The following is a 19,449-nucleotide window of genomic DNA, read 5'->3' as shown; positions in this document are numbered from 1 at the left end:
CCACCCCAGCCTGCCATATTTTTGACATTAAGAGCCTCATTTACACTACAATAGGAAGTATTTTTGGAGCGCAGTTTGGTTGTTCCTCAAATTTTATTAAATTTAATTTAGTGGATTGCTCAAGTTTCTTTTAGTTCCACTGGAACCACACCATTATTCATGTTGTCTGGGTGATTTGACATATGAGAAAATTTTAGGAATTGTCATGATTTTCCTATTGCTTGTTTCGCTATTCTAATGGGACGCAAAGATGCTTTCTTTGCAAAATTAAGAGATGCAATCTATATTGTTTTATGAGCTGTTTGTGTTTAACTGGTACGAGTGATTGGTTTGGGTTGTCTTCAACTATTGGATGGTCATATGGTTCGAATCATATTTTCACATTTATTGAGAGGTAATATTGTTGGTAACTATCTTCAAAAGTTCGCGGTTTCGCTTGATTAGCCATGTTAGGGATTCTTTTCGGCTTATATTTATAGATTTCTGTAAAACATAGCAATTTTAGGCTTGTTTAATTAGGTTCATCTATTTGTATTTTTTGTACTTCGTTTTGATTTTACTTTTAATGCATTTTTGTTTGTTTTGATTTTGGTTTTAATGTATTAGGTTCTTTGTTGATGTACACATTGCTAATCAACCTTTTATTTAAGAAAATAGTCTTAAAACACTTATAAAATTTCTTCTTTTTTTAATGTATTTTTGTTTGTTTTGATTTTGGTTTTAATATATTTGGTTATTTGTTCATGCATACATTGCTAATCAACCTTTTACTTAAAGAAAATAGTCTTAGAACACTTGTAAAATTTCTTTCTTTTTTTTTTTTTTAAGTAAAATTTCTTCTTTTTGAACGGTTATTATCCCTTTAACTTCTTAAAAAAAAACATTCAAACTTATGACATTTTAAACACTTCTATCAAAATACTAATACCAATTCTGAGCTGATTAGTATTAAAAAAAAATAAACATATACAAATATCATTATTTAATTGAACTGAGTATTTCTCATTTTATATATCCCACCAGTGTAAAGTAAATTCCAAAGCATAATAATGTTTTTGCTTATATAAAATCATAAAAAGTTTTTTTAAAATAACTTGCCCATAATAATTTTGTCATAAATTATTCATAGATTTTAATTAAACTTTCGATACATAGAATTAAAAAATAATAATTATAATACAGCATGCTTAATGTTAATTGATACCTATTGCTATTTAACTATAGAATTTACCAATATATATACTTAACAAAACCTTTTACTTTCACCCTTGTATCCTAATTGATTAGATAACCTATGAGTTTGAAAAGCATGCATATCAGAAATTATTTTTTTGTTTTACAAATTTTTCCTGCTTCCACTTCCACAGAATGATGCCAAAACAGGCAAATAAAATTCCAAGTACAATCCCAAGAGAGAAAAAAAAGAAAAAAAAAGAAAATTCTCTCTCTCTCTATGATGGAAATAAATACTCAGGCAGTTCCCAGTAATATAGTCCGAATTAATAATATCCAGCACCTCTCACTTCTGTTGCACTAGCTGCCATTGCATTTTGCTCATCGCCACCATTTCCCAAGAACACTATTCTACCTGCAAAGTTGCACTTACCAAGTTAATCTAATTTAACCATTCCATTGGTCTCTCAAGTATTTAGAAATTACTACACAATAAGGACATGATCGATCCCTCGTTTATTTTCCAGTTACTCAGGCTGAGAATGGAAACATCAAGAAAAATGAACATATAAAGCTTGTATAGTTTCATTCCCATCAACTATCAAGTATATAGATAAAAAGTGGATGTAATTAATATACCATTTCGACGAATAGCAACCTCTCTTAGTCGTCGAACAAGACCAGTAATGGGATCAGTGAAAACCTTGGTCTCTAGATTCCCCTCCAGATACAAAATTGAGCTACAAAAGACGAGAACAATCAAAACATTGCTGCAGAATACATGAACTCGTGTTATAAATCAAGCATAAATATTAGCAGTGGCGGAAAAGGAAAGGTCCGGACTCCGGGCTATCTGAAAAGCAGCAGCCAATATCATCATTCCACACCAATAACAAAACTCACTAGAAAGTTCCTAAAAGTAGAAGTTCAGATATTCAGGTTTGTAACAAAATAAACTCCAGCCACAAATAATAACACTAACACTAAAAAAAGAATACATATTAAGTATAAGAAGTCATTCTGCTTATCATTATCTCTGCAGCTTCTCCAAAGATACGATCAAATGCAGAAAGGAACCTCTAATTGTGGCGATATGCATGATTGTGCAAGGTCAAAAGTAGAAGGGGAAATAAAAGAAGCCTTTAAAGACAAGGTTGAACCACTTCAATGGGCTCAATTAAAAACAATTACATGTAAACAGAGCCCATGCTAGTGAAAAAGCTTCACTGCACAATTATATACACATGTGAAAGCGTTAAAAGAGAAAGGTCAAACGAGGGTCAAAATCCATAAGCAATATTAGCTAAGAAACATATTTTATCAATATAAAAAATATTGCTGCAAAATTGAGGCTACTCATTTCAACTCATTCCAAGTCTATCTGTGGCTCTTTCTCATCGGCACTTCACGATTATCTTAATTTAATTCTAAGACAGCTTAATCATGAATTCTTCATTTACCTTTTTCAGCTTTTTTAGCATAACAATAAGCCCGGCATCATGTAACTTATTTTAACATTTTCTTTTCTTTAAATGTGTCTAGCATTTTCCATTTGACACCGAACAACTAGAAAACATCCCTGAAACAAAAATACGAGATCTAAACAGAACATAGATCTGGTTGCATCTCCAAGATATATATATATATATAGAGAGAGAGAGAGAGAGAGTTTAACGGTCACATCAAAACTTAGAATCCCTATTGGCATCACGCCAGAGCTTGCATGAGCATGACAAAATCCCCAAGAAGCAAACAACAACAACAAAGCCTTAGTCCCGAAATGATTCGGGGTCGGCTAACATGAACCATCATATAAAACCATGAAATCAAGTCGTGTCAGCGACACAAATTCGCTCCCTCCACTCCGTCCTATCCACTACCATATTTTCCTCAATTCCCAGTAAACTCATATCACTCTCGATCACTCTCTTCCAAGTTTGCTTAGGTCTTCCCCTACCCCTCACCACTACATCCCTTTGCCACTCTTCAGTTCTCCTAACCGGCGCATCAAGCGCTCTACGTCTCACATGGCCAAACCACCTTAGATCCCCAAGAAGCAAAACTCAAAAAAAAAAAACCTTTGAAATAGTTCTTTAAATAATTTTAGTGATTCAAAGAGCCTTAAGAACATATTATGAGCTAAATGTAATTTCCAATTTTTTCTGTACTTGGAATTCTCATTCTAAATAAGATCTACTCATAAGAAATCTAAAGAATAAAATATACTTTTTCTTGTAATATACAGCAATGGAAATCTACAGACAATTTCAAGTATACCCAGAAGTCAGAACCCATTAAATTTCTTGGTCATATTGCGTTTTTTAGCAAGGAAGAATAAATCCAATACTTTCAAACAAAGTGCTTTCAGATCTGACAAACTTAGGTTCCCTTTGAAAAGAAAACAACAGTCCTCAAACATCGAATGCATACAATAAAAACCTAACTTTCCATAGATAATTGGGACATATATATGAAATACATTCATCGTATTGAAATTATTTCTTGCTATATATGCAATGTGATGCTGACTGCTGATCATATGAGTACAACAATCTACGCCCAAATCATGCCAATGAATATCAAACTTCAGATCATATAACTTCCAAGTTATAACACATACCATGATCTATCCACACAAAATAGATAAGCAAATGAAGGGCTAAACCTAATTATTCACGGCAAATTATCATCAAATGCTTCTATCTTGATCATAAACTCCATGATGATAATAAAAACCACACCACCGAGCCAATGCATCAGCTAACAACAAATCTTAAGATGCAATATGTAAACCTTACCCGGGTAAAACATTCTTCATAGCAAGGTTCCCTAATCTTTCAGGGTAAACAGAAACTCGGTGCCACTGAACAGCACAACGATTTGCATATTCTTTTGGATCCTCATTCTGCAATGGCCTTCGATTATTGCGAATCCCACCTGTCCCTAGTGAGAATAGTGTTACGGTAGTCCCACTCCTCAACTTCTTCTGCACCGGTCTCTGCCCTACCTGCCCCACTAATATTGCCTAGAAAACGCGCAAAAAGAAAGCACCAGTCAAAATACCAAATGCATTTCAAGATATCAATCTTAGCAAACTTTACTCAATGTACAATTAATTGATGTGCTGAAATTCAAACTCAGACGCTATTTCCATGAGATATTGAACAATGCAATCCCAAATAAAAGAAAATCAAAGACCCTAAAATGCCAAAAGGAAAAAAAAAAAAATTACGGTGAAAATGAATGTAATAGCACCTTATAAATGCCCACATCCAGACCGTTCTCGAGCGGTTGATTGTACACAGGTCGCTCCTCACTCGATCCTGGTGATGCTGGTTCAGGTGAAGGGGTGGAGAATTCCGCGGTTGAGCTTGGAACGGAATCGATGTCTGATTCGCTTAAGTTGAGGTCCTCATCAGAAGAGAGGTTGCCCGAGGAAAAGGACGCTGAATAATGAGAGAATTTGGACTTGGAGAGAAGGGAACGACAAAGCCTTCGTGAAAGTGCAGCCATGAAATTGCGAATTAAAGCTCAGAATTTGGAAGTTGAAGTTTCAGAGGCTTAAATCCTTAAACCCTACAAACAAAACTGGAAAAACCCACCCGCACTTGGCTACTCCAAACCAAACCCCAGAGTACCAACACAAAATAAGCTTCTTTAATTTCTTTAATTTTATTTTTTTAATTTTAAATTATAAACGATATGATCAATTTACTGTATTTAGAAAGTTAAATATCGCTAAAATCTTACATACTAAACATTTCATTTTAATTTTTTTTCTTGAACACTTGAAAATGATATGTGGTTTGCCATGACCTTGGGAGTGGGATAGACCTGTCCTTACCTAAACTTTTGCCTACCAAAAAATAAAAAAAATTATGTTTACCAATTAAAGTTGGTTTTACTAGTTAATGATATCAAGTCACTTAAAGTTCGAATCTTAATATATGCAGAAAGTTTAAATTGAGAGATGGTTCACTTTAAGGATATCTGACGAGTATCGAACCGAGAATTTGGACAAACTATATAAAAAAAATCATGTTCACAGATTTACCTCAATTTTGAATTAACTTGAAAATTCTAAAAGAACGGGGAGGGAAAATGACAGAATCAGCCAGCTTTAATCATGAAAGTGAGAATTGAATAAAGAGAAAGAAAAAGAAAAAAAAAAGCTTGAAAGATTTGCATTTAATTGAAAATAAATTACGGCGCATGGTGTCTCAATTTTGTTTACTTTTTTTAATAAGTCTTTGTGTTTGTTAATAATCTTTAGATACTAGTAGCAATATGGAATATGTTTTTATCTAAACCTAGTAACTTGTCTATTATGTGGTATGTTCAATTGAAGAATCAAATAACGTGGATCTTTTAATTGTGGATGAACTCCAAAGTAACCTTCTAATACATGAAAATGAAAGGGTCGGTTGAAGAAGAACAATCCTTGAAAGTCACGCATGAAAATCGAGTGGAAGAGGTAGAGGTATGAGTATGGGACGCGGAAGAGACAGGGGCAAACAACCCATTGATAGAGATGCGGTGCAATACTATAAGGGTCACAACTTGAGGCATTATCAGTGGGCTCACTATGCTGAAATTAATGATGAAAATGAGATGCTTCTAGTGGCACAAGTAGACCTCAAACAAAGCAAATGGGAAGGAATTTGGTTTCTCGATTCTAGTTGCTCAAACCGGGTGATTGGGAACAAAGAGTGGTTTACACAACTTGATGAAGAGTTCAGTCATTCTGTAAAGCTTGGAAATGATTCCACCAGTGGCAATGGGAAAGAAAATATCAAGCTAGAAGTTGGAGGTCAAGCTCAAACTATAAGTGATGTGTTTTTTGTGTCTAGTTTACATAACAACTTACTCAGTATAAGTCAATTACAAGGCCGAGGAATCACCATTCTGATCAAACATAGAGTTTCTAAGTTGTATCATCTGACCCATGGTGTCATAATAGAGAGCAAAATGACAGCAAATAGAATGCTTGTAGACATTACAAACATTCTCACAGCATCATCTTCTTGTTTTAACACACAAGTTGAAGAACCTAGTGAGATTTCGCGCAAAATATATGGGTACATAAGCCACAAAAATCTTGTATTCAACAAAGAAATGGTTTGAGGGCTCTTAAATATCGAAACACTAACAACAAGGTGCACAAGTTGTTTGTTGGGAAAACAACACAGAGAAGTCATGCTAAAGAAAAGCAAATGGTGAGCTACAAAGAAATTACAACTCGCCCACTCTGACATTTGTGGTCATATCTCACCAACAACCTACGGCAAAAGAGGTACATGTTAACTTTCATAGATAATTTTAGCCAAAGTTGTGGGTCTATTTTCTAAACGAGAAGAATGAAATATTTGTAACCTTCAAAAATTTCAAAATAATGGTGGAGAACGAGTATGGTTTGTCATTGTGCCGTTTGAGAACAGATGGAAGAGGAGAATTCAACTCTAATGAATTTTTAGAGGTTTGCAAAACACAAGGCATCAAAAGACATCTTACTACAATATATACGTGTCAGCAAAATGGAGTTACGAAATGTAAAAACCGTACCATTCTCACCATGGTGCGATACTTGCTCAAAGAAAATGTGATGCCCAAAATGCTTTAGCCTGATGTTGCCAAATGGACTTGTCACTTAAAAATAAAACTCTGAAAGAATGTTAGAGTGGATTGAAACCTAAAGTTGAATATTTCAGGGTCTTTGGTTGAATTGGAAATATAAAATTAGATGCCAAAAGCCAGAATTTAGTCTTGGTCGGCTACAGTGAAGAGTCCAAAGGATATAAAATGATCAATCCCTCCACAAAGAAGATAACCATCAACAGAGATGTGATTTTTGAAGAAAATGAAAGATGGGATTGGACAAAAACAAAAGAGGAGACAAAATATGTACTTGAATAGGGAGAAAATTATAAAGAAACTTACAATCAATGAGATGAAAGTCAAGAAGTATCAGATTTAAATGAAGAAAATACAACAGATGATGACAACGACAACATCTCCAATAATGTAGAAAATTCTAGCTTTAGCAGCGATGTCCCAAACTCAGCAAATTCCAGCTCCAACGACATACCAAATTCGTTAAATTCCAGCCCCAGCAGTTACTCAAATTCACCTTCTTTAGTGAGAGAACGAAGAGCTCATGTCTATTTAGAAGATTACACAAATGGAGAAGGACTCTATCAAGATGAGGTACAAAACTTTGCATAAATATGTTGACCCCTTTTTTTATGAATAAACAGCAAAATAAAATAGATTAAGGGATACAATGAACCTTGAAATCGAAGCAATAGAAAAGAATCATACTTGGAAGCTTGTAAAGGCCATTTGGGAGTGAAGGTGACTATTTCAACTAGATGTCAAAAGCACATTTTTTTTTCATGGAGAACTCAAAGAAGATGTTTATGTCGCTCAACCACGTAGTTAAGGGAGAGGAGAATAAGGTGTATAAGCTGAACAAAGCTCTCTACGGCTTAAAACAAGCCCCAAGGGAATGGTTCACTAAAATTGAGGGTTACATTATCAAAGAAGGTTTGATAGAAGTTGTTGTGATGCTACTTGGTTTGTCAAAAAAACATGAGAATAATAAAATTCTAATTATAAGTCTTTATGTTGATGATCTTATTTTCACACTCAATGATTTTCTCATGACACAAGACTTCAAAAACTCAATGAAGAATGAGTTCGAGATGACCGATCTAGGAGAGATGAAGTATTTCTCAGGAGTGGAGCTAGATCAAGGAGTTAATGGCATTTTCATCAGTCAAAAGAAATATGTTAGTGAAATGCTTGAAAAATTCGGGAATGAAAAACTGCAATGGGTCAGAAATCTAATAGTTTCAACAGACAAATTATCAAAAGAAGATAAGGAAGGTGCACAAGTAGATGGAACTTTGTTCAAACAGATCGTGAGAAGCTTATTATACATGACAATCACAAGACCAAACTTGATGTATAGTGCATCCCATGGAGACACACATGTTAGCAGGTAAAAGCGTTTTAAGATAAATTCAAGCTACTACAGATTTTGAAATCTCTTATAAAAGGAGCTTCACAACTAAATTAATGGCATATACAGACATCGATTACGATGGTGACATAAATGATCGAAAGGGTACTTCAGGCTATGTTTTCGTGTTAAGTGGAAGAGCAGTAGCTTGGGCATGAAAGAAGCAGCTTGTCTTAACTCTATCAACTACAAAAGCAGAGTATATTACTACTACTTTATGTGCTTGTCAAAGTGTCTGGATGTAGCGGGTTCTGAAGCAAATTGAAGGTGCACAAAGTGATTCTGCTAAAATTCTCCGTGGTAATTCGTCTAATCAAGCTTGCAAAGAATCTAGTATTTCATGGGAGAAGTAAACATATTTCACTTTCTAAAAAAGCTTATAAAAGTGAAGGTTAAAGTAACATGGAATATTATGGGCATAAATAAGCAAATTGTCGATATCATGACAAAACCGTTGAAACTTTGATCAGTTCGAAAAACTCGTATATTTCTACAACCATGGTTAGTTTAGAGGAGAGTTTTGTTGTGTCACGGTAGTTTTTTTTTTTAAATAAATCTGTCTATTAATAATTCCTAGATATTAGAAGCAATAAAGAGTATTTTTTATCTAAACCTAGTCTCTTGCTTATAATCACTTCGCTTATTTTTAGTTTATTTATGTTTTATAAAGCTATTTAAAGTCATCGCTTTCTAAATAACCTAGCCAACAACTATCTTAAAATAGAATAGTGTAAGAATTAAAATTATTTAGAACCACATTTCTCATAAAACCATCATTTTCAATCTTCCAAATCACCGTTTTCAATACTCTCTCCAAACAACTAATTTCTCTCTCTTAATCAAGCAACAAATAAATGACATCAAAACCAAAAAATTCAAGAATTAAAATTTCTTAGAATATCTTTTCCATCAACTCTATATTCAAGATTTATCTAATAGTGATCATTTTGATCAACTTCAAAAGGGATTAACTTCAAAAGAAATTATTATGTTAGTAAAGTGCAAAATTCATGGAGATATTCAATAACTATAATGAAAGTATGACCAAAATTCAGAAGCCATGGAGGTAATTTACCCTTTAATTGAAGATCTGCTACAAATTAGAGAAGTTCTCTTTCCTTTTCTTAGGTTCAAAAAAAAAAAAAAAAAAAAAAAAAAAAAAAAAAAAAGTGAAAGTTTTAAACAAGTCATGGCTACCCCACACCATACTATTAAGATAGAATAGAAAACCAAAATCTCATTTATTGGCTCTGCTTCGTATCTTTCTTATCCTCAAAAAATGCCTTCAAACAAAACCAACACTACACATAACGCAGAAGAAAAGCCGCCTCGCGAATTGAAAACAATAAATTGACGCAAAAATGTTACAAAACCCCAAAATCCTTCAAACCTCCTGTTGCGTTAAGCTCCCATCTCCAAAATTACCACCAATACTTCCTCCACAACTCGCACAATGCTGCAACTTCTCCCGCAGAGAGCTTACGATTTTGAGCAATTCTTCATTGCTTCTTCTGCTAAGCTCCAATGTTGTAGAACCATTCATTCCCAAAGCACGAGCAGAAGAAAGCTACCCAGATACTGCTAGAAACGATCAACAAGAAGAGAATAAAATTACAAGTCCAAATTGCAGTAATACATACGTAACAAAAAGAGCATTTCTTGATATATCCATTGATCGACAGCCCGTAGGCCGTATTGTCATAGGTGTATATGGAGAGGCTGCTCCGGCTGGAGCAACTAGGTTTAGCGGTCTTGTAAGTGGAGCTGCTGGTATTAGTTACCGAAGAAAAGAGTTCATCAAGATTATGCCTAACTACGTGCAGCATGGTGGAGTCAGATCTTTTGGTGTGGATGCGGAGCTTGCCCAGAAAACAGGAAGTAATTTGGCAGTTGAAAGGCTGATAAACGAATGGGAAAGAGAGAGCAAGTGTGCAGGCATCAAGAATTTGGCTGGAACTGTTAGCCTAATTGTGAGGGATCCGTTAAAACCGCCTCCAAAGATGAAGTTGATAGCAAGGGGAGGAAAGCTGGAGATCGATGAAGAACAAGTTGGAACTGATCCGAATGGTACAGAGTTCGTAATAGCTACAAAGGATTCACCAGAGCTTGATGCTTCAAATCTGGTGATAGGAAGAGTCCTGGAAGGGATGGAGGTTGTGGAGAGACTTGGTCAAGTGAAGACAGTACAAGAGAATACTAGTTCTCCTTACTTTAAGTGAGTTAACAACGCTGGCTTCTTTTCTGACAAAACATTGTCCACATAAAAGGGCCAAAAAAGAAAACATTTTCGGTCCCTAACTTCAATTCTTTTGTCAGATTTAGCCCTCAGTGGACGAAAACCATCATGCTTGAACGCCATTCGCCATGAACTCCTCTTGTCCACAAGGGTTAAATCTAACCGAAAATTAAAGTTTTAGCAAAATTTGGCCAACTACAAGGCCAAAATTATTATTTTGCCTAAAGAAAGTGTAGCATGCACAAAAATTTCAACAGCAGATATCATTGTATAAATTGATGAGTAATATAACTTTCTTTTACCTGGTGTGCAGAGTTGCCAAGCTCATTGGAGACAAGAGAGCTGTTGTTGCAGAAAGAGGCTTTAACAGACCATATTCGAAGGTGACAGTCACAAATTGCGGTTTGATGGAATAGTACCTAATGCTGATTGCAATTCTTTCCTGGTTCTTTTTGTCTCCTAATGAAACAGAGTAACAATTTCATGCAAGAATAAAATTCTATTGTCAATCCTGCCGAAATCTCACAACATTCTTTTAATAAGAATGCTTTCCTATCACCAAAATTACAGAGTAATTGACAAAGTACTTGGGCGGTAAAATTTATGGGGCCACTCGCCATACCTAAATGATACAACAGTCAATCATTAATACAGTACCCATACATCGTCTCTGAGATTGCTGCATTACAATGGTTTAGGAGAGTTAATGAGCCGAACTTTATGCTTCAGCTTGATCCACATGTGGGTTTCATTCTTTTAGCGGATGGAGTCCTGAAGAGGTTTCTCACTGATGTAATGGGATCATCCACCTAATAAAATGAAAAATAACAACTCAGAAATCATGCTATATAAAATAAAAATATAGCACAATTAAGGCATTGTAACAGGGAACCCCTAATATAGCAGTATAATGATATAATTTAAACACAACTTATAACATAACTAACAAGATCAGAGATTTTGAAGCCCATTTTACAAACTCCATCTTCATCACCAGCATTACCATCATATGATCAACTAATTATTATATCGTGCTCTATTTTATTTCAACTGTCTGAACCTCACTTGTGGTTTAGAGTGGAATATCAGTTGGGGGGAACAAGGAGCAAAGTCTTCCAACATTATTGCTTTTCACCTATACCATCCATCTCAAACACATTGTTTTACCAAACCAACCCTAATTCTTCAAGAACAAAAAGCATAATATTCTGATACCTTAATCATAGAGGTGGGTGGAGGCGATTTTTCAGAAGGCCTAGAATGTTCTTTCTGACGAAATAAAGCCGATAGTGTCTGCTGCCAGCCAGCTGCTCCGCTATTTGTCGATATAATCCAGGGGCAAAAATGTCTATGCTGTCTTATTGGATCAAACTCCATTGCTTCATCTGATATTTTCTTGGGATCCCTTCCTGGAAATTTTGGCTAACAGAGTTGGCAAATGTCTATTTTGGACATATGAAAATAAGATGAGCATTTCGCCATAAACAGCATATTCATCAAATGCATGACAAAAAGAACATTCAAATTATGAACTACAGAACAGAACTTTAACAAAAGATTTGTTATGATCCTGTAGCCAAACTCCTGTAAATCTCCACGTGTAAGTTAATCTACCTGTAGCTGAAACATTATTTCAAAAGATTTTAGATAATATCTGATATGCTGCTAACGAAATTATTTTTTACTGTACCAGTCAACAGATGGAATATTAAGCTCTGCTTCCTATTGTCTGTTCAGAAAAATGCTTCTTAAACAATCTGATTTACCACTTTTGCACGAAAAGGAACCAGTGCTACTAACAGTAACAAACCTAGTGAAATTATTTCAGATAATCGCGGGGACATTTCCTCTTTAGGGGATTTTGATATTACCCTTTATTTCTAAGAAAAATTAGCTAGGAAAAGGTAATGGAAACGGAAACAGATAAGGAAAATCAGCCCATATAAACTTGAAACTAAAATCACCCCAGTACACCCTTGTGGTGGGACCCCTCCCCGGACCCTCGCTCAGCAGGGACGCGTAATGCGACCGGGCCGCCCTTTATTATTCAAGTAAATTTCTGAAAGCAAGCAATTGCAATAAGTAATGCCATCTCCGACAAATGTATGATTGGTGATGTAAGATTGAAAAGAAGAGGCCTTAAATTGGAGTTGAAGTACTTAACTGAGATCCAGTTAATTTGATATGGAGCAAGGATAATAAAATATACTCCCTCCATTCTTAAATATAAGTCGTTTAAATGTTTGTAATTTGTTCCTAAATATTTGACGTTTGTAGTTTTCTAGTTATTATTTGTCAACGTTGCCCTTAATAATTAAGAAGAATAAAAGGTTAGGTTCAATGTCTGTGTTTAAAGAGGAGAAGCAAGGGTTGTTTTCATCCTTTTGGTACTATATTAATTGTTTTCTTAATATTGATGAAAGATCATTAAACGTCCTATATCTAGGAATAGAGGGAGTACTAAGGAAGTTGGTTGATGATAAAAATGGAATTTAATTTCCACTTTGTCTAAGCACATAAAAACAGGAAATCACGATGAATGGGTCTCCAGAAGCAAACAAGCACGTTGTGCAATTCTGTGCACAAAGGCAATGATGGTGAAAAACATATAAATCAAACCGCATAACAACTTTGGGAGCAAAAGCACCTCAAGGGTTAGATAAAGCCACTCGCACAATGAAGTTCCGAAGGTATTCATCACTTTCGTCAAAATAAATCATGCTAGCTGCCAAACCTAAAGGGTAATACAACATTGAGGTGAACATCCTTCCGCACAATAATTTCAATTTGGTTTTGGTATTCTGACTAAAACAAAGTAAACGTTATTACATGTCTAATATGACATGCAAATGAGACAGGCAAATATAATTGGTCTCATAACAACTTTTCCCTTTCAATCAATGCCAACAGACACCATTAATAAAAATTAAATTATATCAAGGATTCATGTCAAATCAACAATATTTGTCTATGTTAGTCCTCACAGCTCTAATGTTCTCAAAAAGGAGCATATAGCATAAAGCTCAAATAGAGGATCTATCAGATACAGACCAACATCTCACGTTTAAATTGAACAAGACAAAGCTTTGAAGCAAGGAGTCGAAAGAGTATTAAAGATAACAAAAGCCCATATAGCTATTGCTAAATGAGCAAGAAGGTCACATGTTACAAAGATATGCAATTAAAGTAAGTTTATAGATATGCTATGAGGTTTGAAAATAGAAGTTTTAGTACATAAAATATAATATAGAAAAGACTTGAACAAAAAAAATCAAATCACCATTCATTAATGGACCAAACAAAAAGAGAAAAGCTGAAAAAGTTTAAGCTTAATATCCTAACAAACAAGCAATACATGTATCCTTCAGCCTACAACTAGAGTAGGGAGAAGAGAAGCCATGACACTCTATTGCATTGAACCATGCATATCATATGAAAATTGAAAGAATGATCATAATTGAGCAGGAAGAGAAGACTAGTCAATCATTGCTTACCTTTACCAGTGGCTACAATTGCAAAACTCGGAGGATCATGCACCCTGTTATTCATTACTTGCTCACCTTTCTCTTGTGTGTTTGATGTGTTCTGGGCATTTGAATCATATATACTACTCTTGTTCCCATTGATGATATTAACACTAGGGTCCAATATTGTAACTTGAGACCTACCAAAACTTTGGGCTGGTGGATTAGGGAAACCAACATTCTGTGCATTTTCAGAAAATGTACTACTTTCATCAAAACCTTGTGTCATTTCTTGTATGCTCTCTTTTGGGAATTCCATAATCGAATCATGATTTCCTTCTCTAGAGATATCTGTACCTTCCAATGATGTGTAGATACCGCCCTCCTTTCTGAGAGCACAACCTTTTTCACCACTTTCAAGATTCAAAGAAGATGATTGTTCACCAATGGCATTACTGCATTGTCCTTGATCAATTGTTTTACTCTTTAAATTACCCTCAATTTCTGGCTGAGAAACTTGTTTGCCCACAGTGGATCCGGCACTATTTTCTTCCAAATATAGGTTCTTGTTTTGAATTTCAGACTGGGGTTCCTGGACATTGAATATACGATCTCTAAAATCAGAGTCATAAGAAAACCTGGCCCTTAAATTCCGCCCTATAATAGGCAGTGAAATTGTTGCTCTAAAGTTTTGTTTAGTCGGTGGAGGACCCCCAGCAATTGTTAAACCTAAAGTTGATGGTCTGTCTATACAAGATGAAGTGCCATTCAAGGCAGAATTTACAATAGCTACCCTCTCATCAACTTTATTTCCATTACTTGAATCTTGGCCATAATTCTTTTTGCTATGTGGTTCTGCAAAACCAGCCAATCTGAGTAACTCCAAAGGCCGTGGGACAGTAGAGAAAGTCCATAATCCCACAATAGCACCACAAAGTTTGCAATCTAACACCATAGAATGAGGATCCGCACAGAGTCCAGTAAGTCCATTGAAGTCGTCCGATGCCTCTCTATTCTCATTTGCAGTGGACGAATAAAAACTGATGCTTGTATTTTGTGCACTAACTATATGCGATTTACTCAAAGTGTCAGCATCCTGGATGAGTTGCTTTGCTCTGTTATTGCAATCAACAAAATAAGGCAGTGATCGTGGTTCCCAGCCGCATAAACTTATGAGCTTTAGTGCCTGTAAAAGATTAAAATGATCATTCCCATGATGATGAAAAGGAAACTAGCAAAAAAAAATTCTAGAGGACATACAGAACAGTAAATTAGCACTAGAAGACACATTGTTTGAACAAGTAATTGCAGTGAACATGTCACTGCAGTGCATTAAAAAATCTACATATTTAGACCCAAACAGAGATGTTCTGGACCAACTGAGACAATACACACCCGCACAAAAACAAACAAACAAACAAAAAGTTAGCAGCAATTAAACCTGGTAATACACGCTAGCAGAATCAGCTTCACTGTCATTTTGAAAGGATTCTCCTTGAGATATACTAATAGATCCATTGCCATAATCCAATATTTCTGACAGTCTAAGAAATTCTTCCAGCTGGGCACTTTTCATGTGTTTCATGGCTGCAGATGAGATCACCGGAAGGGCTAGAAGTTGCATTAGAGAAGAAGAGCGTTCTCTGAATTTATCAACTAAAACTGGATGCGGAGTGGGAGGAAAATCTGCCAATCTTTCATCACAAGCATTATTGATCCAAGGACACTGTAATTTGTGTCCATTATCCAGCTTTAAGCTAAATACCATGGCTGCCTTCTCAACTGTAAACATGGCAAAATATTTCAAATCCAAATGCCATAACCAAAAGTGTTATTATTCACTGAATTAGTTATCAATCCCTGCTGTTGAAAAGTAGTATTACGTGCCTTGTTGGTGCGTCCATGATGATGGAGCGGAGAAAAGGAGACGAGATCCACAGGCTTCACAGCCTATAATATCCACATCCAAATTGATCCATCCCCTTCTTGCACAATTTACAGCACTCACCACCTAATAATGATGTTGAGGTTTTAGAATGTATTACTCATTTATTAAAAAAAGAGCATGGAACAATTTGAGAGGAAGACAAAAATTGATAAGGACACAACCCATGCATGAAAGGAAATTTGGCAAAAAAAAAAAAAAGAACGCTGTTTCATAGATGTACTAACAATCTACTTATGCTGAGAGTCCCATAGCATTTCTCCCGGACTCCTGATTGATACAAGGTTAACAACTAGCTACAACATTTTCTAGAAGATAAAGTTTGCATTGCAGAATTACTATTTTCTACAACATAGTATCAATAAATCAAGAAGGTCTGAAACATGTGAATGCTGAAGAAAAAAATCCCAAGAAATGTGACCTTCAGGAAGCATGGACAAATACAAGCATAAACATTAAGGAAAACCATGTAAGGATGAGCAACTAACAACACAATTAGACAAAAAAAGTTTCCAGCTTCAGGATGTTGATATTGATAACTTGCTTGGACCACTATCACTTCTTTTTATGTTTATTTATCCTCGAGATGGCTAGCATCCATTTTTAACAAAAGAATACATAAGCAAGGACAAGATAGTCACTAATCCTCTTCAGAAATAGGAATAAAACTATTTTGCCTTCATTGAATTTCCCTTCAAGCTAGCATCTTAATTTGAACAAATGTGATATCTAACCCTACTAATAACAGACATGGAAGTTCAGAACTATAATGTATCCCTAGATTTCGAAAATCAACAAAAAAAAAAAGAGAAAAGACCTTGGGCTTAGCAAACCATGTCATTGACTTAAACGTGGCCATCCTCCTCATGAGGTCCCCTCTGTCCCAAGGTCTACATAATGGAGCTACAGCTGCAGCCAGTGAACGCTGTGATAGCCCAACCACATCGCCTCTTGTTTTTGGTTCCACTAATGCCAATGCAGACTCTGGATTGGATCGCTTTTTCCCCCTTGATGACTCCACTCTAGATGAACTATCATGGAAAGTAAACATTCATAACTAAATTCAACATCCACCAGCACCAACCCAAAATAGGCCTGTTTGTTTTTGGGAAGTATCGATTTACGCTCCATGTACAAAATACTACCAATATAGGCTTAACCTTTAACACAGGTACCAATTTAGATATCGATAATGGAACGAGACAGGCCATTGATATTACTCTCTTAAGTTTTAACTCAAAACTTAAGGGAGTAATAGGAATGACATGTCCAATCCATTCTTGAGACCTAAATTGATTTTTTTTTTTTTTTTTTAAGGTTAAGCCTGTTTCAGTGCTACTTTGTAGGTGCACACTTGCCCAAAAACAAACCATAGGCCTATCTTGGTACCTTGACCCTAAAATAAACACTGCTAACTCTTCAGCTAAATGCATAAATCAATTGAAAAGAGAACAAGAATTCGAGGAACAGTATCTAAAATAAAGAAAAACCTAAACCAAACTGAAGCACATAATAAGAAGATTATAAATCGGTAATTTAACATGTAAATAAATCATAAGCAGTGAATTGAAGAAAAGTTCAAGAGAAAATTGTACTCATAGCAGAGCAAAAACCTCGAATTCCGTTTTGGGCAACCAAACAGAAAAAATGAAGGAAATAGAAACCTGGGAGGACTGGAAACGGATTTAGGAGAGCTAAATAGCTTGTCCATGATCGAGTGGAATCTCTTCTCAGGGTCCTCCGCCATTTTCTTTTGCACGAGTAGTTCTGTTTCCGCGCAAAGATGAGAGCTTCGAAATTTGGCCTTCAAATTCCTATTAGCTTAGAGATGACTGGGATCATGACCTGTGCGGGTAAATCTATATTATATGGATAGAAACTTGGAAAAGCGTTTTAGAGGTCTGTTTCTTTTACCAGTGGCAGTGGTTAACCTTTGTAAAAAATTAAAATTTAAAAAAAAAGTTTAATTAATAATAGCATAAGTCAAAATTGAAAAGTCAATTAAATATATTTATAATTTATAATAATAATAAAAATTTATCAATTACTAATCCATTAATTAATGTAATAAAAAAATAGGAAAATTACAAAATTAGATCAAATGGGAAGCCCATTTACATATTTAACCCATTTACTCAACTTATTACATATCTAGACTGATTTTGTGTGACTTTCCCATAATACCCTCAATATTTACGCGCGGTTGTCTTCCTCCCGTCTGACTTCGCAGAGGTTAGCATATGCGAACCTTGCGAAGCTAAATATGCGAAGCCTGCGAACCCTGCGAAGCTAATGTTTGGTTTAGTTGATGATTTTAGTTAGCATATGCGAACCCTGCGAAGCTAAATATGCGAAGCCTGCGAAGTCTGCGAAGCTAATGTTTGGTTTAGTTTATGATTTTAGTTAGCATATGCGAAGCCTGCGAAACGATTGTTTGGTTTAGTTGATGATTTTAGTTAGCATATGCGATGATTTTAGTTAGCATATGCGAAGCCTGCGAAACGAATGTTTGGTTTAGTTGACGATTTTAGTTAGCATATGCGAAGTCTGGATGTGTTTTTAACAAAATTCGCTAAGTGGTATATAACAAAAAATGGCAAATAACAACGGATTCTAACATTATTTAACAAAACAATCAGAACATAGATGAATACACCAACAATAATTCAGTGAGATTTATAGAATTAGGCATTTTATCTGTGTTTTCCAATCTTCCGCCTCACGGAATGAGGTTGTCGTTCGCTCTAAAATCGCCCTCTTTCTTCCATTTTCTCTGTTGTTCGCCTTCTTCCTCGTCTTTTCTCTCACTGTTCACCTTCTTCTACCGTATGTTCGCATTCTTCCTCTTCTTTGCTCTCACTGTTCACATTCTTCTACCGTCGTTCACCTTCTCTCACCGTCGTTCGCCCTAAAATCGCCCTCTCGTTTTTCCTCTACCGCCGTTCGCTTCCCTTTTCTCTCGCCGGAGTAGAAGTTGCTGGAGAACGCCGTCAAACAACAACGGATTTTGCAGGTTAGATCTCTGTGGAAGGAGGATGAGCCATTTTGGGTGAAGAGGAAACCGTAAGGAAGAGGAAGAGGAAGATGAAAGATTGGGGGTATTATGGGAAAGTTACACAAAACAGTCTAGATATGTAGTAGATTGAGTAAATGAGTTTAATATGTAAATGGGTTTCCCATTTGACATAGTTTTGTAATTTTTCCTAAAAAAATAAACATTATAGAACGATAAAAAAAACATAAAGAGTCAAAAAAAATCACAAATAAATCTATCTATAAAGTATGATAGGTAGACTTTCATTATTATATTCATTGACCACCGAAAACCAAAGTCTTCATCGACTTTTAATTTTGTTGGAAAATTTTGAATAAAATTACATATTAATTTAAATACCAACAAACACATCCTTTCACGAACAATTGTGTCCATCGTGAACAGTTGTGTTCGTATATGAACAGCCGTATCTGTCCGTGTACAGTCGTGTTCGTTCGTGAAAAGACATATCCTTTAAGTTCTATTTATATAGAATGAAATTGTCAAATTCAATGACTTTGACTGTTGGAAAAAATATTCTCTAAAAAATTTCCTGCTCTCTGTCCGTTTATAGTA

The 19,449-nt window shown here is 35.3% G+C and overlaps 3 protein-coding genes across 5 annotated transcripts; 1 reads left to right on the top strand and 2 right to left on the bottom strand.

Annotated features, from left to right (window-relative positions):
- Positions 1-1,295: 1,295 nt before the first annotated feature.
- Positions 1,296-4,819, bottom strand: LOC136217903 (single-stranded DNA-binding protein, mitochondrial). The gene is made up of 4 exons (XM_066004601.1): positions 4,429-4,819; positions 3,972-4,198; positions 1,813-1,913; positions 1,296-1,588 (listed from the first exon to the last, which is right to left on the bottom strand). Exons 1-4 carry the CDS (start codon positions 4,684-4,686, stop codon positions 1,500-1,502), a joined length of 675 nt encoding a protein of 224 aa, XP_065860673.1. The 5' UTR covers positions 4,687-4,819; the 3' UTR covers positions 1,296-1,499.
- A 4,599-nt stretch (positions 4,820-9,418) lies between these two features.
- On the bottom strand, positions 9,419-17,712 carry LOC136217901 (uncharacterized). Of its 3 annotated transcripts, XM_066004597.1 has the most exons (8): positions 17,504-17,709; positions 16,657-16,870; positions 15,782-15,905; positions 15,336-15,676; positions 13,925-15,080; positions 11,646-11,839; positions 10,733-11,239; positions 9,419-9,772 (listed from the first exon to the last, which is right to left on the bottom strand). In XM_066004597.1, the coding sequence occupies exons 1-7, from the start codon at positions 17,584-17,586 to the stop codon at positions 11,156-11,158; spliced, it is 2,196 nt and encodes a 731-aa protein (XP_065860669.1). In that variant the 5' UTR covers positions 17,587-17,709; the 3' UTR covers positions 9,419-9,772; positions 10,733-11,155. The 3 variants fall into 3 exon arrangements, with proteins under 3 accessions (XP_065860669.1, XP_065860671.1, XP_065860670.1); XM_066004599.1 differs by lacking the exon at positions 16,657-16,870 and having other exon boundaries at positions 17,504-17,650; XM_066004598.1 differs by lacking the exons at positions 9,419-9,772; positions 10,733-11,239 and having other exon boundaries at positions 11,744-11,872; positions 17,504-17,712.
- LOC136217902 (peptidyl-prolyl cis-trans isomerase CYP26-2, chloroplastic) lies at positions 9,556-10,942 on the top strand. Its single transcript, XM_066004600.1, has 2 exons — positions 9,556-10,409; positions 10,744-10,942. Exons 1-2 carry the CDS (start codon positions 9,556-9,558, stop codon positions 10,844-10,846), a joined length of 957 nt encoding a protein of 318 aa, XP_065860672.1. The 3' UTR covers positions 10,847-10,942.
- Positions 17,713-19,449: the final 1,737 nt, after the last annotated feature.

Source organism: Euphorbia lathyris, chromosome 2 (assembly GCF_963576675.1).
Source record: "Euphorbia lathyris chromosome 2, ddEupLath1.1, whole genome shotgun sequence".
Classification (NCBI taxonomy): domain Eukaryota; kingdom Viridiplantae; phylum Streptophyta; class Magnoliopsida; order Malpighiales; family Euphorbiaceae; genus Euphorbia; species Euphorbia lathyris.
Note: the sequence above shows the minus strand (reverse complement) of the source record. Positions and strands in the feature narration are given on the sequence as shown.